The sequence below is a fragment of the Muscardinus avellanarius genome, assembly GCF_963383645.1.
Source record: "Muscardinus avellanarius genome assembly, chromosome: 12".
Lineage (NCBI taxonomy): Eukaryota > Metazoa > Chordata > Mammalia > Rodentia > Gliridae > Muscardinus > Muscardinus avellanarius.
In genome coordinates, this window is record NC_137798.1 from 102,900,709 (window position 1) to 102,925,162 (window position 24,454).

The following is a 24,454-nucleotide window of genomic DNA, read 5'->3' on the forward strand; positions in this document are numbered from 1 at the left end:
AGGCCTACACCACCATGCCTGGCTGATTTCCAGCATATTTATTTATTTATTTATTTTTGCGGGTCTGGGGATGGACCCAGAGGCATTCGATCTCTGAGCTACACTCCCTGCCCTATTTTTTATTCTTTATTTTGAAACCAGGTCTCACTGAGTTGCAGAGGGCCTCACTTAGTAGCTGAGAGTGTCCGTGAACCACGATCCCACGGTCTCAGCCTCCTGAATGCTGGGATTACAAGCGTGTGCCACCACGCCCGGTCTTTCAGCAAACTTAAAACATAGTCCAGAAATACCATAACCCTCATCTTACAAAAACTGCGACCCTAAGTCCCTGAGTTGTGTGACCGCCCTTGCCTTCCCCAGACTGTCTCTGTGCATGACCGTGTAAACTTGACTGTGCCTGGGCCTTGTTTTCTGGGACCAGTCAGCCAGACTTTCTCTAACTTTTTCGCTCCCTCTCTCTGCCTCTCTCCTTGGGAAAGACAATGGTCAAAAAAAGGAGCAATCCAGAGAAGAGCCAAGGTAGTGCTAGGTCGCAGCAGGTGTGGCAAGAGTGAGTGGGGATGCCGAGGGCCGGAAGGAGAGGCCTCCACACAGGACGCCAGTGGGCGCTGTGTGTGAGGGGGACCCATGGGGCAGCGACGCCGGCTCTGTGCTGCAAGGGGTTGACAGAGCGAGCGGGTGGTACGCTTCCGGGAGGGACTGGAACTGGCAAGGAGGCCTCTCCTTTGCCTCTAGCCTGCTTTGATCCCCAGACTCTGCGGGGGCACCGGCTCAGCCCATCCAGGACTGCCCAGCCAGGGGCTTCTGGACTGTGGTCCCTCAGCAGAGGCTGCCTGTACCCCGGGGCTTCCAGGCCTTTGTGTCGATAGGAAACAAGTCGGGAGCGTCCGGCTCTCTTTCCACTCGGCTTGGGACCACTTGTCTCCGGGTACTCCTCTCCACCATCACTGGCTTGCTCATTTCTTTACCAGCTTTGGGGCTACACGCAGGAGGATGTGGGGGTGGGGTCTGATGGCTGAGGCCTGGCTAACCCTCAGAGACTCAGGGCCTCTCAGGAGGCAGGCAGGTTCTGAATAGCTTTCATCAACGCGTCAGCGTGATGGGAAGAGGCACTGGGGACCTAGGAGTGGGCCGGGGAAGGGACACCGGCTAAGCACCCAGACCTTTCCAACTGCCTGAGCCACTGGAGAAAAAGTCAGTAATCGCTTTTTTTTTTTTTTTTACAATACTGGGGATGGAACCCAGAGGCATTCTACCTCCGAGCTACACCCCCAGCCCTAGTTTTTATTTTTTATTTTGAAGCAGATCTCACTAAGTTGCAAAGGGCTTCACTAAGTAGCTGAGGCTGGCCACAAACCTGCAATCCTCCGATCTCAGCCACCCAAGTGCTGGAATTACAAGTATGCGCCACTATGCCCAGCTAAACACTGACTTTTTTTTTTTTTTTTTTTTTTGGTGGTACTGGGGTTCCTGGAAGCCCTTCTACCTCCGGGATACACTCCCACGGGCTACACTCCCAGACCTACTTTTTACTTTTTTTTTATGTGGAAACAAGGTCTCTTAAGCCAGCAAGGCTCTCCGCCTCCCAAGCGCAGGGATTACAAGCCTGCGCCACCACACCCGGCCAAACACTGACATTTTTATTAGCTCTGATTTACACTCAGAAACTCCTTTCCCAGGCTCCAGTGTGCCTCCTCCTGGGTCCTTATTTTGCAATTGTTTTTCCTGCCAGTTTATATTCCTCAGGGCAAACACGTGTCAGGGTCAGAGCAGTGTACCTCACTCTTACTAGCTATTAAAGGGATGGGAATAAACAGGTGGGTGTTTTCTGAAGGCAGCAGTACTTGCTATGAGCTTTGAGGGAAGCTTTGAAGGATGTAGGAAGGAGGCGGGATCTTAGGAAAATAGTTTCCTCCCTAATCACCTGGGTGATGTCAGCAGTCAAAGGGGATGCCTTTCTACCTGGCTGCTGCTTGGCTTGTGCAGACAGGCCAGCCTTCCTCACTAAAGTGTGCTGGGCTGTGGCAGCAGCAGTCCCAGGGGAATTTCCCTGGGACCAGCCCAGGAGTGGGCCCTGTTGTCTCTGACCTTTTGATGTTGGCAGTTCTCTTTTTAAGACCACACATCCTAAATCACTTTTGAATATCTGTTGGAATGAAGGAAGCCAGACGTGGTGGCACACGCTTGTAATCCCAGTACTTGGGAAGCTGAGACAGGAGGAGGAGGATCACAGGTTCGCAGCCAACCTCAGCTACTTAGTGGGGCCCTCCACAACTTAAGTGAGACCCGGTTTCAAAATAAAGAATTAAAAAATGGGGCTGGGGGTGTAGCTTGGAGGTAGAATGCCCTGCGTTCTATCCCCAGTACTGCAAAAGAAAAAAAAATTAATGAAAGAAAGAAGGGGGGGGGGAGAATAAAGGTAGCCAGGCATGGTGATGTATGCTTGGAATTCCAGTACTTTGGGAGGCCAAGACAAGAGGATCATAGGCTCAAGGTCAGCCTCAGTAAGTAGTGAGACTCTCTTCAACCTAGTGAGATTCTGTTTCAAAAATTTTAAAAATAATAATAAAGTAAAATAGGGCTGGGGTTATAGCTCAGAGTTAGAATGAACCTGGGTTCAATCCCCAGTACCAAAAATAAATAAATAAATAAAGGCAAAACACACCTCACATCTTCTTCATATGACTCTGAAACCTAATCTGAGACCCTTTGGAGGTCCAAGACAACAGGGCAGGAGGGCCAAGAGGTGGACGGGGACTGCGGCTGTGGCTCAGCACTCCGATGCCTGGAGGAAAGAGGCCATGCTCTGGACACATTTGCTAGCCAGCAGAGGACGCACCATGGACAGCAGTCTCAGTTTCCATCAGGGGGGCCTCTAACAGAGGTCAGAACAGGACTATCTAACCCAGTGTAGCGCCTCCGAGAAGGCTTTCTAAATGAGGTCACGTATCTGAAGTCTTTCTGGATGAGTAGGAATTAGCGGGTCAGCTAGGCTGGAAACGGTGCCCCGGGCAGAGGGAACGGCTAGTGGGCTGGGGCAGAGGACCCTACAGAGGGACATCTATGAAGAGCCATGAGCATCTCCCCGAGAGCAAGCCGAGGACAGCAGGAGCTGACACGTGCAGCCCTGAGCGCCCGCAAGGAGCTGGGCGCTGATCACACGCCCCGGGGCTGCGCCCCACACGTCCACCTGACGAGTCCTGTGAGGGAGAGGAGCAGTCCCCGTGCTTCCTTGAACGTCCTGTTGCCATTGTGAAACGTGAGTTGGTGGCCAGGAGGCTTGAGCTTGGGGCGGGGCGGCCAGGAGACTACCGTCTGGAGGAGAAAGAGCAAGGCCCGCGCATTGGCAACAGGAAGGGAGGGAAAGGGGCAGACCTGGAGGCGGTTGAGTTGAATGGAGGCTGGAGTATCTCAACGGCAGGGCTCGCCCAGCACGCAGGAGGCACTCTCGAGGTGTGGGCATGCGTGCACGCGCACATCCAGTGAATGGCCTCTTTGTCATAAAGGGTGAGGTACAAGGAAATATCTAAAGCCGCTCTGGGGCTTCGGGTGCGGCCTTGAGCACATTTGCTGCTGTTCTCTGAAACGAGCAGTTGGAGCACGCTGAATTTTAAGGTGTCCGTGGCAGGTCCAATCGTTGGAAATATGGCTCCTTAGTTTACAAATAGGATCAGAATCAGAGGCTCTGTTGATAGGGTTCATCAACAGATAGGTGATCACGGAAACCCTGACTACAGATCAAACAGCCCACGCGGAGACCTGGAGGCCAGTGTTTTCAAAGTCACATCAGCAAGAGTGTGTATTAGCATAGGGAGACCAGGTCTCACGTGAGACTTTCCAAGTCAGACTCTCCTACAGAGGCTCTGAGAGCTTGTGTTTTATAGCTACCTGACCTGGTTTTTTATAGTGCACGCAATTTTGAGAACCATGGGCAAGAATAGGAATGCTAAGTAGTTCCCATTTAGGAAACACCAAGATTTAAGGTGGTTTTACAGTCAGTGTTGAAGTAGAGACCTGTTGGAGAGCACCATAAAGGCCCACTTCCAGAAGCTTGCACACTTGCGTGTGGAAAGGATTTCAGAGGATCCATAGACGCGTTGAGCCTTTCCTTGACCCAGCTTAAGAACCCTCAACAGAACACTGGGTAGGAAAAGACCTATGAAGGAGGCTGGAGAGGACGCACGCTAGACGGGTGGACAGGCAGCTCAGGCTTCCAAAAGCCACGTGTTCCCCACAGAGTTTGATTCTGGACCAGCTGGGCCAGGTGACTTGAGAACTCAGGGCCCCCCTTGGAATTGTTTCAGCGTCCTCTGGGCTGAAGCCAGGCCAGGGGCTCAGAGTGTGGGCGAGGGACTGAGAAAGGAGCTGCCAGGGGCTTGATGAGTGCCACGTGAGCTGGCGGGGGTGGCTGTCTAGGCCACTCACAGGGGCATATAGCATGTCCCTGAGCTCGTGGCTGTGACAGAGATCAAGGAGAGCCCAGCAGGAGCCAGGCGCTCGCTTGTGATCCCAGCATCTGGGAGACTGAGACAAGAGGATCGCGGTTCAAGGACAGCCTCAGCTACTCAGTAAGGCCCTTTGCAACTCAGTGAGACCCTGTTTGAAAATAAAGAATAAAAAATAGGAAGCCGGGCATGGTGGCGCACGCTTGTCATCCCAGCATTCGGGAGGCTGAAACCGGAGAATCGTAGTTCGCCGACAGCCTCAGCTACTTAGTGAGGCCCTCTGCAACTCAGTAAGACCCGGTTTCAAAATAAAGAGTAAAAAATAGGGCAGGGGGTATAGCTCGGAGGTTGAATGCCCCTGGGTTCCATCCCCAAGCCCTCAAAAAATAAAATAAAATAAAATAAAATAAAATAAAATAAAATAGGGCTGTGGTGTGTAGCTCAGAGGCAGAATGACCCTGGTTTCCATCCTTTGTACTGAGAAAGAAAAAAGAAGTCCGCCAGCTCACGCTCCCCTGCTGAGTGGGACTGCCCACGTCAGCATGTGAATCCCCTACTGCCCAGAAAGCCCACAGTCACGGACAAGTGCTGGTTTCCAGTCCTGACCGGGAGACAACTGAGCCCCAAGACAGAGTGGGATGAGCTTTCTACCTGAAGGAGGCCACCACGTCAGGGCACTGGGTGAGCAGGACCACTGTGCCAGCTGGGGTGGGGAGCAGGCTTCGAGAGCGTGGCTCCAGGCCGCCCCCTCGCCCAGGGGCAGAGGAGGGAAGCCTGCGCTGTCCCGGGGCCTCGGCAGTCACCTGGCCGCCAGCCCCCACAGGGCTCTCCCGGGCCTGGGAGCTGAGGCACACCTTACAGGCGGCGGCCGCCCTCGAGTTGTGGCTTCCTGACTCCCATCCCAGGCTCTGGTGAGCAGAGCACTGATGGTAATCGGCCACAGATGCTGTCGGTTTGCAGCTGCTCTGGCTCTGAGAGCAGAGTAGGGTTATAAATGAAATGTCCCCATGGGCACAGTCATAAATGTACTTTTCCCCTCAGTCCTGTAGTCATTTGCTGAATACACAGTTTTTGTTGTTGTTGGGTTTTTTGTTTTTGTTTTTGGTGGTACTGGGGTTCCTGGAAGCCCTTCTATGTCTGGGCTACACTCCCAGACCTATTTTATACTTTTTCTTTTTTTTTTTTTTCTTTTTTTTTTTTTGCAGTACTGGGGGTGGAACCCAGAGGTTTTCTACCTCCGGGCTATACTCCCAGACCTATTGTATATTTTATTTGGAAACAGGGTCTCACTAAGTTTCTGAAAGCCTCATTAAAGTAGCTGGGCTGGCTTTGAGCCTGTGTGATCTTTCTGTCTCAGCCTCCCAAGCGTGGGGATTACAAGCGTGCGCCACCACGCCCGGCATATACTTTTTTATTTTTGGAAACAGGGTCTCTTAAGCCAGCGCATCTGGCTTCGAACCTGCGTGATCCTCCTGTCTCCGCCTCCCAAGCATGGGGATTACAAGCGTGCGCCACCACGCCGAGCGAATACACAGTTATTAATGTCAACAGCCTGCAATGGACTTGGTCTACCCAGGGGGAGACAGCAGAGCCCCTGCCTTCAAGAAGATTACAGTCCTGTGAGACAGATCCTGAGAAGCAGGACACACTGAAAAAGTTCTGGGGTTGTCCAGGCAGAAGCCGGCATGTAGGCAGGAGCAGGGCTGTCCTCTGATCGGCCCGTGTCCTGAAACTCGCTCTGACATTTTCCAGCACATCTCTTGTGGTCAGCTCTGCTATGCTTTATAGAATGTCCTTCTGCCATGAATTTACACTCTCTTCCTTTCTGTAGGCCTGAGAAATCTTCCTATGGCAAGAAGGGATTCTGGGTCAGCTGTGCACAGGAAAGAACAGGGCCAGGACAGAATGTCAGCCTGTGAGACTCATCAAACTTACTCCTGCCGTGTGGAGTGCTACAGCGAGCAATCCATGGTGTGCGGGGCAAAGGGACCTTTATTTGGCCAGACCCATTCACAGAATAAGAGGCTGAGGCTGCCTGCAGGCGCCTGCCACCTCGGGGTGCTGAGCCTTCCCTGTACATTGGGTTTATCTCCAAATGCCTTGGTGAGTTCTTAGGTCAAGGCCATGACAAAATCCACAGTTAGGTTTCAGAGTTGTATGCAGAAAATATGAAGTGTGTGTTGCCTATGGCATATTGTCTAAAAAAGAAAACTGCCACACCTGCACTAGGACAGAGACTGTGCCTTCTCCCTCTGTCCCTTCCAGGCCGCGCTGGGTGCTGGGCACCTGGCAGAGCTCGGTGAGACTCTTGCCTGGGAGACCTCAAGGGTCCGAGGAGGCCCCTCAAGCACAGCCCAGCACACCGAGGTCCAGTCATGCGGTGTTGCTCTCCTAAGCTGACGGAGGAGCAGTCTGCAGCCTCGTTAGGAGTTTGTGTCCGTGCCTCTGGGAGCGAAGCTACGGCCTGGAATGTGTTCCGCCCACAAATACCGGTTAAAACGCAAGCCAGGCGTGGTGGCGCACGCTTGTCATCCCAGCATTCGGGAAGCTGAGACGGAAAGATTCATGGACAGCCTCAGCTACTTTGGCCCTCCACAACTCAGTGAGACCCTGTTTCAAAATAAAGAATAAAGAATAGGGCTGGGGGTGTAGCTCGGAGGTCAAATACCCCTGGGTTCCAGACCCGCAAAAAAAAAAAAAAAAAAAAAAAAAAGTTGTCTATTAAATGTCCTCAAAGTATAACTGACTTGGACATGAGGTTTGTTTTTTTTCCCTCTTTTTTATGGAACTCAAGATTGAATGCAGGGGCATTCCACCTCTGAGCTACACCCCCAGCCCTAACTTTAATTCTTTATTTTAAAACAGGGTCTAAGTTGTGGACGGCCTCACTAAGTAGCTGAGGCTGACCACAAACCTGTGATCCTCCTGTCTCAGCCTCCCAAGTACTGGGTTTTCTAGGCATATGCGCCACCATGGCCAGCTCACAGGCATGAGTTTCTAGTGCCTTGGGACGTGTGTGTAGTACAGCTTGAGTGTCCATCCAGAGAAGGTGTTGGAGAAGCAGTTGAACTTGTAGAGCTTAGGAACAGTGGCTAATCTGGATGGTAATGGAGATTTTATTAAAATGTCCAAAATTTTTTAAAATCCTGAAGAAATAATAAGCCCAAGATAGCAAGACAAACTCTATGCATTTGTTCTGTGTAGAGATTGTCTTGTTAACTTGGGCTTATTGTTCTTGCATTTAGGGTTTGTTAATGAATAAAATAAGTAGAGAAAGACAAGCACTACTCAGATGTTAGAGGGAGAACTCCATGGGTTTTGGTTAACCACAAGTTTAATTTGAACCTAAAGTATTAAAAACAACAGCAAAAAAAAAAAAAAGATGAAGACGGAAGGAGGAGGAGAAGAAGAAGAGGAGGAGGAGGAGGAAGCTGCTGCAGCCATGATTGCAGTAACTGGAATAGTTACTGGCGTTGAAGAATCCAGAAGGTGGCAGCCCAGTATGCAGAACTTGAGTTGTGTTTTCTCTTTGCTAACAGCCCTGAAAGGCTTGTGTGACAGCCCAGGTGCACGTCGCCCCCCCCCCCGCCCCCCAGGGTCTGCTGCTCCGCTTAGAATCCACATCCGCCTCCTGACTTCAGCTAGGGGGTGATGTCTTCATCACGCCCACAAAGCATTTTCTTCAGAAAGTCTCCCTGGCTTGTTGACCAGCCGCGGGCTCCCTGAGGAAAGGGTCTGCCTGCCCTTCTGTTTCTTGGCTAAATGTTTCTCAACACTAGCATCTGTGCTCATCAGGCTAAGGCTCAAATATCATCCCCACCATGAGGACCTCGACACCAGACGAGAACGTGACACATTGGGAATTAGGTAGAAGAGAGTCACGGGGTTGGGAAAGGGCGGGTGGCATTGTCCTGGGAAAGGTTTCTGGAAGGACAAAGCTGTTCCTTCAGCTGTCCACTGGATCGTCATTTGCTGTCCAGAACGCCTGCTGTAGTTGTGGAGAGCAGAGTAGACTGTCCCCCAGAACACAGAGGGTCTGTCTAAATTAAAACCACTGACAGCCAGTGGGCTGCTGTGGAGAGCAGTACCTTCCCTGTGTGCTCTGGTCAGGCTGCTTCATTAAACATGAGAAGAGTGGGTCATCTAGGGTCCTTCTCAGCTCTGAGAGCCTTCAGTGTGCGGCTGTGGGGCACCTACTGTGTACCAGGTCCTGACACGCGGAGAGAGTGAGACAGGCATGCCCTCGGGGGACCTGCACTGCAGCAGAACGTACAGTTTTGATCTTCCAAGAAGTAGATGGCAAAGCTGGACAGTTAGCACATAAAATATTTACCAGACAACCATGGTGGAAAGGCTGGGTCAGGCTGGACAGGGGAGCCCAGGCTGTGATCAGTATGCAGTGGTGGGGGGCGTGCGAGCAGAAGTATCCTGGGAACTTCTGGGCCCAGCTGAGAGGCAGTCCGCGCAGCAAGTCTTCCCCCATGGAAGGGTCCTGAGCTGGGCAGGCTCAGGCCGCCATGCTGCCCCTGCTGCTTGGTCACTGGCCAGGAGCAGCCTGGGATGTGCATGGCTTCCCTGCACAGCTCTGCTCCCATAACAGATTCTCCCGGAGGAGGTCAGCGCACTTCCTGGCCGCCCGCTGAGACCTCGAGGCGCTTCCCTGCAGGGTGTGTGCCGCTGTGCCCCTCCCCCACCACCACGGGACTTCGTGTTCACATGCCGGAGCAGGGATTCCAACTCAGATCCCTGTGACTCAATAAAGTCACGCTTTGTTGACTGATACCGTGCTGCATCTGAGGTGCTCTCCAGCCCCTGAGAAGTACCTGGAACAGTACCTACTGGCCAGTGTCACTCGAGCAGCCGAGCATGTCAGGAGCAGGAAGTGGCAAAGCCTAGTCCAGACTCCATCCGTGGCAGGCTTCTGTGGGATGCCTTGACCCACCGTCTGACTGGCTGTGTGTAGTTTACTCGCGCTCCTACTACACTCCATGGCCAGAGACCCAGCAGGGGAAGGAGCGACTCCTTCTAGCCATGTTCTCTTAGAACAGAAGCACAAGTGCTTTTAAGGCATCCCTGGGATGAGTGGTGAGTCATGGAGAAGGAGGACGCAGCACAGCCGCCGGCACGGCTGCCAGACGAGCCCCAGCACTCCGCACAGGTCCAGACGGCTGACGACAAGCTGCCCTCTGCTGCTCAGCCCGGGCCCAGAGCTGGGCGAGCCAGGGAGCGCTGGAGACCCAGCAGGGTAGGCGTTCGGAGCCACCGAGTGTGCGTTGTAGGGGCTCATTTAAAGTGAAGGAGGGCAGGCCCATGTGGTCTCTGCCAGAAATGTTGGCGACTGTGGCAACCTGTAATTTCTGAGCAGCAGAGGCGGTCCTAAGGAAGCTCAGGCCCTGGAACACTTAGAACAGACCACGTTGGCCACGTTCAATTTCTGAGCCACTGAAGACTTATTTAAAAAAAAAAATGTGATTTTTGTCACCCAGTAACCACAGGGCTGAGGATAGAGCCCTTTTCCAAATATTTTGCTTTCCTGCCCTCATGAATATGGCAAAATCAGCTGGGCATGGTGGTGCATGCCTGTAATCCCAGTACTTGGTAGGCTAAGACAAGAGAATCACAGGTTCAAAGCCAGCCTCAGCAATTTAGCGAGGCCCTCAGCAACTTAGACCCTGTTTCCAAATTTAAAAAAATATATAGGGCTGGTAGTATAGCTTGGAGGTAGACTACTTCTGAATCCAATCTCCAGAAACACACACACACACACACACATAAAAGGAAAAGAAATGTCAAATTGAATATTATCAGGGTCTTTCTCGACTGCTTGGTCTCATCCAGTGATTACCCATTATTGTGCACACTTCGTCTCTGTATTATCGCACCTGGACTATTGGACTTTGGGGGGGGGCATTCAACCTCCGAGCTACACCCCCTTCCTATTTTTTATTCTTTATTTTGAAACCGGGTCTCACTGAGTTGCAGAGGGCCTCGCTAAGTAGCTGAGGCTGTCCGCGAACCGCGATCCTCTGGTCTCAGGCTCCGAGTGCTGGGATGACAAGCGCGCCCACCACGTCGGCTTACTATTGGGCTTTAAACTTTGTTTCCAGTTCATTTTGATACTCTAGCCTTTCTGATAACTGCCTGCTTCCCACAGTGTAATTGTCAGCCTTTAACAACCACGTGACTCCTTTTTAGTGGGGGATACCGAGGCTGTGTCAAGACTCAGAGACTCTGAAAGAATGTCTGAATGCAGCGGTGCAGCTGGTGGCTCCACCTCCAGGGCTTTCCTATGCTTCTTCCCTGGACTCCCATCACGTTCTGACCAGGTGAAGCTGCTCTGCCAGGTAAACGTCTTGAGCAGCCACCTGTGTATACCGTTTATACCGTTCTCCATTTATACCGTTCTCTTCCTTAGATTACCTGACCATTTCGCTGTTTACACAGCTTCCCTGCTGCTACCCTGTCATAATCCCATAAACAAATCCTTTTGTTGGCTGTTGCAAAGAATGTTCCCTGTGTGTTGTGCTCTAGCGCCGGGCAGAACTGGTTGGGAACCCCAGATTTTGCATCAGTGAATACCTATGTGAACGGACATAGATCTTTTCGAGTCTCACTACTTCGTAGGTTGTGAAGTGAAGGTACCTTGATGCTTTATTTCATTCACACAGTGTCTAGAGCATTGTCGACAATTGCCAACCTGTACTAATTCCTCTCTCCTTCGAGTGCCTTCTCCCCTGGAAGCAGAGCTGGGAGTCCTTTCTGAGTTATTCATAATTTCACATAGACCCTCCTCTCCACTCCACAGGGTCTTTAAAGAATGAAACTCGTCGCCTCTCAGGATAGTCCTTCCACAGGCAGTTGGAAGTTCTGGCAGTTAGGAAGTTTCTTTAGCCGGGCGTGGTGGCGCACGCTTGTCATCCCCGCGCTTGGGAGGCAGAGACAGGAGGATCGCGCAGGTTCGAAGCCAGCCGCGCGCGCTGGCTTAGGAGACCCTGTTTCCAAGTAAAAATGTAAAAATAGGTCTGGGAGTGTACCCCGGAGGTAGAAGGGCTTCCAGGAACCCCAGTACCACCAAAAAAAAAAAAAAAAAGAAAAGAAAGTTTCTTTATGTCAAGGAGCATTTGGCCTCTATTTCAGAAAAGGGTGAGGCCAGCCTCCATCCGCCATAGCCTAGGCTGACGCTTCCATTTATTTATTTATTTTTTTCTTGTTCTGCAGTGAACAGAGCATCTGCCAAGCCCGGGCTTCCGTGATGGTCTACGATGACACCAGTAAGAAATGGGTACCCATCAAGCCCGGCCAGCAGGGTTTCAGCCGGATCAACATCTACCACAACACTGCCAGCAACACCTTCAGAGTTGTTGGAGTGAAGTTACAGGACCAGCAGGTGAGTGCCGGAGTCCCGGCTCACGGCCGGGCACTGTGTCCTCATGCCCTAGAAGGAGATCGGGAAAAGAGGGGTATTTGGAATCTGAGGACCTCGTACTCTTAAGATGTGAGGCCTTAAACGATCTTTTCTAAACTTCAGTTTTAGTCATTCACACCCTGCCTACTTCACTGTGTTACTGTAGGTTAGATAGAATAAAATAGTAGATGTGGAAAAGCTTTGAAAAATAGAGTGCACACACAGCTTAGTCTTGTTCTTTATTCTGTATTTGCATATCCATATGTAAGTGGCTATTTTTGATTTACCAGTCCCTAAATCTTAGTTTAGGAAGATATTCAAGATGATTAGAAATCATTATCTGCCTTAATAATATATCCTAGGCAAATCACATGAAGTAGCTTGTGAGTGCACCTGGTAAATAAATGTCTGTGCAAATAGAAAGGCCATCGCCATGCACACCCACGTCAACTGTGCCACAGATACGGAGCCGAGGCAGAGCGGTCTGACATGACACAGACTCGTCTAGGCGTGGAAACACTGTCTGCCCCGCCACAGTGCCGCCGGCAAGTACTGCAGGGCTCTCCCCCAGCTGCCTTCTTAGCCATTGGCCGGGGCATTTTTGGTAGTGAAGTTAGATAGCAGGTCTGTGGTTTCAGCATCTGCAGGAAACTCAACATAAGCAGCATCTCCTGGCAGCCTTTGATGGTCAAGCTTTGGCTGAGTTGAGCAGGAGTCCGCCTGCTATCTCTGAAAGAATCAGAGTGTTAGCAATTAGAAAAGAGAAAACACAATTTTTAGGTGTTGCCCGTTGCTTTGGCCAACACAGCCTGACTAGGTTTCAGATTAACATGTCTGAAAGGGGCATCCATCCGCTTCGAGACCCCTGATGTGAGATCGTCTAGCCCTGACTCTCGGAACCTTTTGAGGCATGCTTTTCCTCCTTGTCGGCCCTTCATGGTGTGGAAGGCTTTTCTAGAAACCTTCCAGAAGCTGCTTTGCCGTTCTTCCTACCCATTACTTCTAGATCTGCCTTTTAGAGCCCATTTGTGCTTCATGTTACAGAACATATGACATCCCTGGTCCTAATTATAGTGACAACCGAAAACATGGCACAGATTTCTAGACCGCCTCGTGGTAGTGGAGTAGGGCAGAGCCCCCTGGTCAGGAGGTTTTGGTGTAAAATCCATTTCCTTGGACAGTTTCTGGATCGTGCTGGGTGTTCCCTATACTATGGCTTCTTTTTCCTTCAGGGCATACTGGGAAGGCAACATTGCATGCTGGGAAGGGCCCCAGACTTGAGAGCTTGGCTCCCTGAAACCCAAATGCACCTGTCCTTTGGAGCCTTGACACCTCGCTGCCCTCTTAGAGGAAACCGGATGTTGAGGGAAAGACGCTCCTCCCATGCAGGGAGGCCCCGGCTATGTTGATGGTAACTTGGCCGCTAGAGTCTGGTTGAGAAGTTACAGATGAGCCTTCCACTTGGAATCGCCTGTTAAGAGACAGGCCCCTCGGATGTGGTTGGAACCATCGCCCCGAATGGATGGTGCATGTTGGCTAAGAATGTAAAAGCCATTTGTCGTGAAGCAAGGCGTTCAAGAAAGCCAGGAAGTGTGGACCCTACGGTTATTAGGAGAGAAAAAGATCGGTCTTCACACGTGTTTCTAGTTAGTCTGAACTACCATCTTAAAATGGCCAAATGTTTTAGGAGAGACAGCGATTCCTAGTCTTGTAACTAACCAGGGATATCTCATATGTCTTACATGCTTTGTGGTTTACGGAGCACTTTTGTGTCAATTATTTCACTCTCCCAATAACTCTGTGAGGATAATAGTACAAGAATTATTATCCCCAGTTTGTTAAATAGGTAGATATAAAACCATGTGATCTTTGTGGGGAAAAGGACGAGTAAGTTCTAGTACCGTAGCCGAAGTCGGACCTGAATTTCATATTGAGGGTGGAAAAGCTCAGGGTTTTTTTTGTTGTTGTTTGTTTTTTGGTACTGCGGTTCCTGGAAGCCCTTCTACCTCCAGGCTACACTCCCAGACCTATTTTATACGTTTTATTTGGAAACAGGATCTCTTAAGCCAACACGGCTGGCTTCGAACCTGCGCGATCCTCCTGTCTCCGCCTCCCAAGTGCGGGGATTACAAGCGTGCGCCACCATGCCCGGCAAGCTCAGGTAATTTTTTTTTTTTTTTTTTTGCGGGTCTGGGGATGGAACCCAGGGGCATTTGACCTCAAGCTCAGGTAATTTTAATTTTAGTGTAGACTGAGTAGTGGCCAACAAAATATGAGTTCTCAGGCTGAATTAGTGCACGTGGTATAAAAAAGATTAGTGAACTGTAGAAGTAGAATCGTAGCAGTGTGAATGAGCAGAGTGGTCCAGAAGAAGGGAGGGGAGGGTCCTACTCTGCCCTGACCATACCTCGCCCGGGACCCTGCCAAACCTGAGTGCCATAAACCGGAGGCCACGGGAGGAGGACAGCTAACTGGCACGAGGCCCGAGAGCAGCGTGAAGTGGAGCAGTAAAAGAATAGCAAGAGAAGAGAAAAAAGAAGCGGGCAGAGCAACATTCATCAGATCCCTAAAGGGCTTCCACGTAGCAGAAAACCTTGTGTCTACCTGCACCCCAGAGTACAGAACTGGCAGTACTGTGCAGATGCTACCACACAAGAGTTGAACTCAGAAGACCTGTCCTGGAGCTGCAGTGGCCCCCAGGGTTACTTGTGTTCAAATGTAGCCCCCATCATGAGGTACTGGGGGATTAAGCTAACTATGATGTTTAGAGGTTGAGCCTTTGGGAGTTGATGTCAGCCATCAGGGTGGAGCCCCTATGACTGAATCCTCATGGCTTTAAAAGAAGAGAAAGAAGGGCAAGAATGGACTTGCCACATTCCCCCCATCTCTTGCCATGGGGTCCTCTGTACCATCTAGGGTCTTTTTCGACAAGAAGGCCATCACTGGATGTGGGTCCTTGAACCTGGGAGCTAAGTGGACCTCTTTTCTTCACAAACTGAGCCTTCCTCAGGCATTTCATTACAGTAATGAAAAATAATACACAAGCAGACTGTTGAAAGAGATGAAATGTTGCACTGCAAGCCCATGAGGCTAACTGGATATTTTATCGTTAGATAGAGATTTCGATGAGACCAGACTTTAGAAGTCTTTGCCAATCTGTAGATCCAAGTAAATACTTAAGGTCAGGAAGATAGTTCGCTACCATCCAACTTCTTTCTTTGTAAAGGACTCTTGGCTATTTTTACTCAGAGGCTTCAAAAATATGTTAGACAGTATTTAGAGTTGCAAGGGCTTCCTTTAAAAGACTAGGAAAGGCACCCACTTACTCCTACACTCCCCAAAATAATACATGTCTAAACATTGTGATTATGGGCTCCTATTCAGAAGGTGCGAATTTTAAAATAAGCGTATCCTTCAATAAGTATCTAGATCTGTCCTGCCAAATCTTGAAGAATTATTTTTAAAAATAAAGCTTGATTAGAAGAGAGCTTGAAAGTAAAAAATTGGAAAAAGGTAAACCCACCAACACTAACCAAAATAAACTGGCATGGTTATATTAACATTAGATTGCATAGACCTAATGGCAAAAATATTACTAAAGAGACTGACCTCAATGGGTCACTTGAAAGAGAAGTCAAAAAACCCTAAATCTGTATGCATCTAATAATATATGTCCCTAATATATAAAAAAGTGGGCCATTCTAAATGCTCTGAGAAATAGACATTCCGAAATTATATTTGGAAATTACAATCGTACCTCTAAGTAATAGACTGAACAAGCAGATAGAAATAACTAAAGAGATAGATTTGAGGAATACTAGGAATTGAACCTAGAGGCATTCTACCTCTGAGCTACACCCCCAGCCCCCTTATTACGTTTTTGTTTTGAAACAAGGTCTTGCTAGATTGCTGAGCGTCTCACTGCCTTGCTGTGTCCTCAAACCTGCAATGCCCTATGTCTCAGCCTCCCAAGTATTAGGATGACATGCATGTGCTAACTTGCCTAGCTAGACATAGAAAATTTGAATAATATTATTAGCCAACTTGACTTAATTTGTATTTGTAGAAACCACAGCCAACAATTGCACAATATATAGTCTTCTCAAGTGGAGGTAAGACTGACCAAAATACACCATGTGCAACATATAAATTTAGCAAATCTCAAGTTAAAAAAGATTAAACCAAGCAGGTGCAAGGGGGCACACACTAAGGCAAGAGGATCACTTGAGCCCAGGAGCTAAAAACTAGCCTGGGCAACATGGTGAGACCCCGTAACAAAAAGAGGAAGAAAAAGTAAATCAGTAAAGTTTTTAGAAGAAAATACAGGACTTGGGGTGGTGGCAGGTTCCTGTAATCTCAGCTGCTTGGGAGGCTGAAGCAGGAGGATCGTAATTTTGCAGCCAGCCTGGACAATTTAGCAAGACTCTGTCTCAAAATAAAAAGAGCTGGAGTCTAGTGGTAGAGTGACTCTGGGCTCAATCCCAGTATGATCAAAAAAGAAAATCTTGGGGTCCTGGGTCGCAGGACTCTGGGCCCCAGGCCAGACTGCGCGGAGCACACCAGACCCTTGGAGAAACCGGGGCCCGGTCACAAGGCCCTGGGCCCCGGGCGGGGGTAAGGCAGGGCACACCGGAGCCCGGAAGAGCCGGGGCCCAGGTCGCAGGACTCTGGGCCCCGGGTGGGATCGCGCGGAGCACACCAGACCCCTGGAGAAACCAGGCTGGTCGCAAGGCCCTGGGCCCTGGGCGGGGGTCAGGCGGAGCACGCCAGACCCCGGAAGAGCCGGGGCCCGGGTCGCAGGACTCTAGGCCTCAGGTGGAGTCGTGTGGAGCACGCTGGACCCCTGGGGAAACCGGGTCCGGGTCACAGTGCTACTGAGTGCCTGATCCCACAACCTCCTCAAACCATACATACTGTCTTCTCTTATTTAAAAAAAAAAAAAGGAAAAGAAAAAAGAAAAACATCAGAGAGGGGTCAAGAAGGCCATGGTGGATACCAGGATACTGGAGATACAGACAAAACTTATCCAAATGAACTGGAACTTTGGAAAAATTCGCCACGAAGGAGGACTGCTTCTTTTCTACATTCTTAAAAATCTTGGACATCACCTGTAAGGAGAGAGTTTAGCGGAGACCTAGGAGAAAGGCGGTTTTGGAGGTGGTCTCTGCGATGGCAGTGGAGACTTGTATTCAGGAGAAGCAGAAATCATATCCTACCAACCTTATTTTTTTGAGAAATTACACCAAACGTCAAATGCTACCGTCGTGCATGCTTAGGAACACTGGACAACATTCAGAGTGGAAAAAGAGCTTGGGAAAGATTTGAAATGGTGGAGGCAGTGGCAATGGCAGTGGCCAGTACTCAGGGGAGGCAGAGATCCAATGCATTACACCTGGAACCTTTAAAGTAATAACCTCAGAGGCAGAATGCCACCACCACGCACCCTCGAGAATGTGGGACAAATGGTTGGGCGAAGAGGGTGCTCGGATTGGAGCCTGCCAAGGGGTGAGGCTGGTGACAGACACAGCAAAGCTGGGATGGGAGCCTGCCGTGAGGCAAGGCCGGTGCTGGAGCCTCCGAGGCCAGAATCGGAGCCTGCTGAGGGGTTATGCTGGTGCCAGGGCCAGAGGCCGGCATCAGAGCCTGCTGAGGAGTTAGGCCGGTGCTGGGGCCAGCGAGGCTGGGATTGGAGCCTGCTGTGAGGCAAGGCCAGTGCTGGGGCCTCCGAGGCTGGGATCGGAGTCTGCCGAGGGGTTAGGCTGGTGCTGGGGCCAACGAGGCTGGGATCGGAGCCTGCCATGAGGCAAGGCCAGTGCTGGGGCCTCCAAGGCCGGGATCGGAGCCTGCTGAAGGGTGAGGCCAGTGCTGGGGCCAGCGACCGGCATCGGAGCCTTCTGTGAGGCAAGGATGCTACTGAGGCCTCCAAGGCCGGGATCAGAGCCTGCTGAGGGGTTAGGCTGGTGCCAAGGCCAGCAAGGCCAGGATCCGAGCCTGCTGTGAGGCAAGGCCGGTGCTGGGGCCTCCGAAGACAGGAGAGGAGTCTGTCAAGGGGTTAGGTCGGTGCCAGGGTCAGCGAGGGTGGGAGGGAGCCTGCCTTGAGGCTAGGCAGGTGCTAGGGCCACCGAGGCCGGGATCGGAGTCAGCTGGAGGTTAGGCCAGTGTGGGGGCCAGTGAGGCCAGAATCGGAGCCTCCCATGAGGCAAGGCCAATGCTTGAGCCAGCGAGGTCTGGATCAGTCCACCGGGTAGCCAGGCCACTACTGAGGCCATCAAGAGTGGGATCGGTACTTGCAACGTGGCATGCACAGAGAAATATCACAGAAAATAAAAACCAGATGCTTCTCCTAATCAACAATAACTAGGAGGAAAGGGGCAACAGGAAGAGTTCGAGCTATAGAAAGGGCCCTACAGTGAAGCAACTAAGGTGACCAATCAGAGGGTATGGGATAGGGGAGGATGGAGCCTCTTTAAAACACAGGAGGTACATAAACAAATGTATCAAAGTTAATCACCAAACAAGCATGGGATGGGGGAGGGGGAGAGAATGGGATGGGGGCTGGATGAGGGCTAATTGGATGATGTGATTCCAATGTGATATATGATTACAACGCACTAATAGAAATAAATTTTAAAAAAGAAAGAAAATCTTAAATAGGCTACAAGAAACATTAACTATAGATGCAAAAGAGTTGTTGGACTTCATTAAAATTTAGAAATTTCTTCATTAAAAGACAGGCATGATGGCTCATTCCTGTAATTTCAGTACTTGGAAGGCTGAGACAGGAGGATCACAGGTTTGAAGCCAGCCTCAGCCATTTAATGAGGTTCTCAGCAACTTAGCAAGACCTTTTTTCCAAATAAATAAAAATAAAATCAGTTTGGGGGATACAGCTTAGAGATAGAATGCCCCCAGGTTTAATCCCCAGCAGGAAGGAAGGATGGATGAACCTGTGTCAAAAAAGTTCTGTAAGATAAGAATGCTGCGTATTTTGCAGTAGTTGAACTTTCCAAGTGATCCTTTAGCTAATTACTTACTAATGCATTCTAAGTACCAGACAATATTCAGAGGTCTTTGGGAAGGATAGATAAGAATTGCAAAAGAAAATTGACTTAAAAAGCTTTATATCAAGAAGATAAGGTATTTAAAAAGCTGTAGATATGAATCACAGTGTGGTCCTCACAGTAACCCCACACTGTTAATAAAACTTTTTTTTTTTCAATACTGGGGATGGAAGCCAGGGGCATTCTACCTCCAAGCTATTATTATTATTTTATTTATTTATTTTTACTTCTTATTTTAAAACAGAGTCTAGCTAAATAGCTGAGACTGTCTGCCAAAAAAAAAAAAAAAATGCTGGGATTACAAGTGTGCACCGCCATGCCCGGCTGATAAAGCAGTATCATTCCTGCTTTGTAGCTGGGGAAACCAAGCCCCATAGAAGGGGAGTGGCAGCTTTGAGAGGCACTGCTTCAATGCAGGGCCTGAGCTAGAAACTGATGGAACCTGAGCCCCGCTCAGCCTTCCTCTCTAGACGCTGTGACTACACGGCATTATTAGTTAAACAAAACAATGAGTTTGTCAAACTCTCACCATTATGCAGATCATGGTCTGAAAATGTGCCTGATCGTGTGTCCCCTTGTGTGAACCCCACTGCACCCCTGTCGCCTCGGGGACACAGTGTCTTTTCCTCGCCACAGCTCCCTGCAGCTCACTTACAGTTTATTTATTTACACGCATTTCTCTTTTTTCTCTCGCAGGTTGTGATCAATTATTCAATCGTGAAGGGGCTGAAGTACAATCAGGCCACGCCAACCTTCCACCAGTGGCGCGATGCCCGCCAGGTCTACGGCTTAAACTTCGCGAGCAAGGAGGAGGCGACCACGTTCTCCAACGCGATGCTGTTCGCCCTGAGCATCATGAACTCCCAAGAAGGAGGTAAGCGGGGCTTCCTGGCCCGGCGCTGGCCCCTCGCCTGTTCGGCCCGCGCCTAGCACGGCTACCGTATTGAGCCGTATCGTATGAGACCTCGGGGCCGCCTGCCTAGGTGTAGAGGGTCGTTAACAGTGTGAAGGAGGGGAGAACAAGGCGGCATCTTTTGGGCATTTTTGAGATACAAGTTTGTACCGGCATGTTCCTAAAGCTGCGCGCCAGGTCTGATTTATGTTTGAGTCCAGATCCTACTTAGGTATTTTAGAACACAGTTTTGGCAGGAATGAGATAGAACTTATTCCTGAATCCAGTTATTCATATGTGTAACAAAGACTGCCCGGATGAGTACCTACTGACTGCAGGAAGCTGGCTTGGCCGAGCAGGTAAGAAGTGCAGGAGCCCGGGCCTCAAGGCACTGGGTTGGGGGACACAGGTTCGCAAGCAGCTAACGTGTGTATGTCAGCAAGTGTGCCATTAGAGGTGTGTGCAGAACCCTCCACGGCGCGGACACAACGTGGGCGGACCCCTGTGGGCTGCCAGGGGAGGCGTCGGCAGCAGTGCTGGTGTTTGAACTGGAGTCCTGAGGAGGAATGACTCACGAGACAGGCGTGAGCAGGCGTCCCAGGTAGAGGAGGAGCTGTTGGCAGGCACACCGCCTGCATCTGGGCCTGGGGTGTGAAGGAAACTGTGAGGGCGCGGCCTGTGCCGTGAAAGGCCTGGGCACCTGCAGGGCAGGGCGCAGGCTTCGTGCCTGGCATGGGCGGCCAGAGCAGGGCAGGCAAAAATGTCTGTGCAGAGAGTTAAAGCAAAAGAGTCTGAGAGCAGAAAGGCCCCCTGGCCTCTCCTGGACACTCGCCATGGTAGCTAGGACCTGACCTGGCTGGCGGCTGGTGGCTCGGACCTGGGCTTGGAGTCACACGGCTTGGTTTGAGTCCTGATTCTGCCACCTGCCAGCTGAGGGACCCTCGGGGGGGCTTGCGTTTTCTGTGCCTCGCTGTCTAACCGTGAAGCCGGGACATACAGGGTGTGTTTACATTCTAGTCGCTCACTATTAGCATTTGTGTGTAGCTGCCGCTGCCCCACCACCAACTGAAGGGGGGAGTGGGGACTGGGGTGCCGGGGCCCAAGAGAGGGAAGGCTCAGTACACTGGAGCTTTGGGGCCCAGTTGAGACCCTGGGAGAGTATTTAGAAGCTAATGAAGACCGTATTTCAAGCGCCCCCATAGGTTGAAGGCCACTTGGGTGCTTGGATGCCGTCTCTATCATGACAGGCCCCAAGTAAGGGAGCTCAGTGGCAGTAGTGTTGAGTGGTGGGCATAGGGCCAAAGTACTGTAGGAACCCAGAAAATGTGTATTTCCACCCAAGAAAAATGTGCCTCTTTTTCCACCCAAGAGCCTTGAGCTGCATGGCAAAATTAGCTGAGTTTAATGTCTGTAATCTGAACTCACCTCCCTAGCCCCACGATATGGGACTTCTTTATTTGTACATATGGGTACAGTAAGGGTAAATAGGGGGCTTAAATTTAGCCAGATGTGTAGCTCTTTCAAAGCTAGTGCTTAAATCAAATGAAAACTACTAGGCATTTTATTTATCACATCATAATTTGTGTGTGTGTGTGTGTGTGTGTGTGTGTGTGTGTGTGTGTGTATTTTACTAGGGATTGAACCCAGGATCATTCTACCTCTGAGCTACACCTCCAGCCCTATTTTTTTAATTTTGAAACAGGGTCTCACTATACTGATGAGGCCTCACACTTGCTGAGGCTGTCCTCAAACCTGTGATTCTCCCATCTCAGCCTCCCAATTACTGGGATTACAGGCGTGCACCACCACAACCAGCTATCACATTGTAAATCTAATAAAGCTAATACAAAACCTCGTTTTCAGGTCAGATCCATGATGCATCATGGGGAAATACCAATGTCAGATAGTCCAAGTCAAAACCCAGGCTCTGCTCCTGAGGGTTGAAAGAATGAATGCTTCCCTTAGTGGGTGTGGGAGTCACCAGATAGTTTGATGTGTGGACACAGTGTGAACGTGGCCTGATTATACGCTTTCATTAGGAATAAAAATTGCCCATTCTGGCTGGGCTCCTTTGTGCAGGCGGGAGATCCCGGGGCGCCCCGATGATTCAGCTGTTTTCAGCCAAGGAATGAATCTCCCGACATACCTCCTACAGACCTGAAGCCTGCAGCTGATGGGATTTTGCATATGTGCACCCCCAGTACCCCTTCAGATCCGACAGAGCGTCGGCAGCACCAAAAGGCTCGGCAGTCACAAAGTCCACTTCCAAATGGCGGCCTTGTTGTAGTGGTTTTGGAGTTTCGTATGATCATAGTGTGTTAGGTGTGTGGAATCACCAGGCTGTTTGTAACATGGGGTCTGAGTCCTACTTTCCGGCCTTGGGGGTTGGATCCACCCCGACCCCTCTCCTCCCTGCTGACACGTTTTCTGAGGCAGGTGTTTGGTTCTTGGGGCCCTCTAGGGGCCACCTTGAGAGGCCTCTAAGAGGCAGCATCTGCCCAGGTTCGGTCGGGCTCGGCATTTCCCACCTCTCCGTACGTGTGAGGACAACGGCTTGGACTCTTCCTGGGACTTCCAGGTCTGGCATGCAGGAGGCTTTGATACAAGACCTCAAAGCAAACCACATTGGCCCTGCTCACACCAGGCTGTTCCCATCCCTGTGATCTTGGCTTGCCTCCCCGCATTCCTGGGGAGTGACACGTCCTCTGGGCCGGGAAGCGGCAGTAACTCTCCTGTCACCCTGCCGCCACAGTCAGCCGCAGGTCGGCCAGCTCTTGTCCTCATGGTCTGTGCTGTCTGTGTGCCAAAGCAGGGCAGAGGGCCACACATCGGTGTGATTTCTTTTGTTCTTTTCTCTCTACAGAACCCACTGTTGGCCTGGGATTCTTAGCATTATTCTGGAGGGGGAGTGGGCACAGTGAAGTAATATTTTTGCTACCTAACTTCTACATGGAAGAAATGCCCAGCATGTGAGCCTTGAAATGCCTGATTTCCTGACGTATTTACTCAGTATCTTATACAGTCTGCCTTCTTGCTACAGTGCACTCATTCGTCAACTACAGTACCAGCCTAGGGAACTTAAAGTCAATTTAGTGAATTAAAAAAAAAATAGATAAATAAAACAACAGTCGTGAAGCCTGGTAGTTTTATTTTTTTCATTTTTTATTTTTTTTTATTGGTGCACTGTATTCATACATCATAGTGGGATACAAACTTTTGTAGACATACATGCACACATCACCCAGTCAGCCCCTACCCGATCCCCACCCCATTCCCTCCCCATCCCTCCCTCCCATGCTTGGCTTAGTGGTTGACATCTAGTATTATAGCAATTTATCCAAAATTAAAAATGATAATCTCACATAACAGTTTCATTTGTCTGATACCAAGCTTTTGATGACTTAAAGATAACATTTCAATATTTCTTTTTTTTTTCTTACCAGAGAATATTTTTTTTCTATTTTTTTAGGTGAAACTATCATATATTTATACATTTATTTTTCAGAAAAAAATCTATCTTAATATGGAATATGGGTTCTAGATACCCAAAACGATCTTGAAAAAGAACAAAGCTAGAAGATATATATTTTCTGATTTCAAACCATATAAAGCTACAATAATTGAAACAGTGTAGTACTGTTCTAAAGGCAGATATATAAACCATTGGAGTTAAATAAAAGCCTAGAGCTAAATTCTTCCCTATATTGTCAAGTTATTTTTGACAAGGTTTCCACGAACATTTGGTGGTGGAAATTATAATCTTTTAACTAAATATTGTTGAAAAATAATAATTACATGGAAAAGAATAAAATTGGACCCTTACCTAATCCCATATACAAGTATTAACTCAAAATAGATAAAAGACCTAAATATAAATCTTAAGACTATAAACTTTTAGAAGAAAATCTGGGTCATAAAACCTCACAACATTGAAATTGGCAGTGATTTCTTGGTTATGATTTCAATGGCACAGGCAACAGAAGAATATACAAACTCCCTAAAAAATAAAAAACATATTGTATATCCAAAGACAATGTAAACAGAGTTAACAGTTAATAGAATGGGATAAAATATTTCCAATTGCTATATCTGAAGGTATATTAATATTCCAACTAGAAATCCTAAAAATTAACAACAATAAAGGCAAACAATACAGTTTAGAAATAGGTAAAAGACTAACATAAATAATGAATCTCCACAGATAACCAATCTTAGTTGTCTGTTGGATGGAAACTCTTGTTTCTCTGGTTCTGGTGAGTGTTACCTATTTCTTCTTTGTAGTTAATCTCTTTGAGTATTTTCTCTAGTGCTGGTTTTGAAGACATAAATTCCTTCAGTTTCTGTTTGTCATGGAACCTTCTTATTTTTCCTTCTAATTTGATAGAAAGTTTTGCTGGGTAGGAAATTTTTGGCTGGAAGTTGTTTTCTTTCAGAGTTTGGAATATGTTACTCCAAGCCCTTCTGGCTCTCATGACTTGGTTTGGGAAGTCTGGAGTGATTCTAATTGGTTTGCCTCTGAATGTCACTTGGCCCTTTGTTTTTGTTGCCTTTAAGATTCTCTGCTTGGCTTCCACATTGGTCATTTTGACAATTATGTGGCGTGGGGATCCTCTTTTCCGATCCTGTCTAAAGGGAGTTCTATAAGTTTCCT

At 49.3% G+C, this 24,454-nt stretch overlaps 1 protein-coding gene across 2 annotated transcripts in view; it reads left to right on the plus strand.

The window, feature by feature from the left end:
• Positions 1–11,667: 11,667 nt before the first annotated feature.
• EVL (Enah/Vasp-like) overlaps positions 11,668–24,454 on the plus strand; it is a gene marked incomplete at its 3' end in the record, with an annotated part of 57,099 nt that continues 44,312 nt past the window's right edge. For both annotated transcript variants that reach the window (XM_080707848.1, XM_080707849.1), the window contains exons 1-2: positions 11,668–11,832; positions 19,608–19,785. In XM_080707848.1, the coding sequence (XP_080563974.1) occupies positions 11,698–11,832; positions 19,608–19,785 (313 nt within the window). In that variant the 5' untranslated portion in view covers positions 11,668–11,697. The remainder of the gene's footprint in view (positions 11,833–19,607; positions 19,786–24,454) is intronic.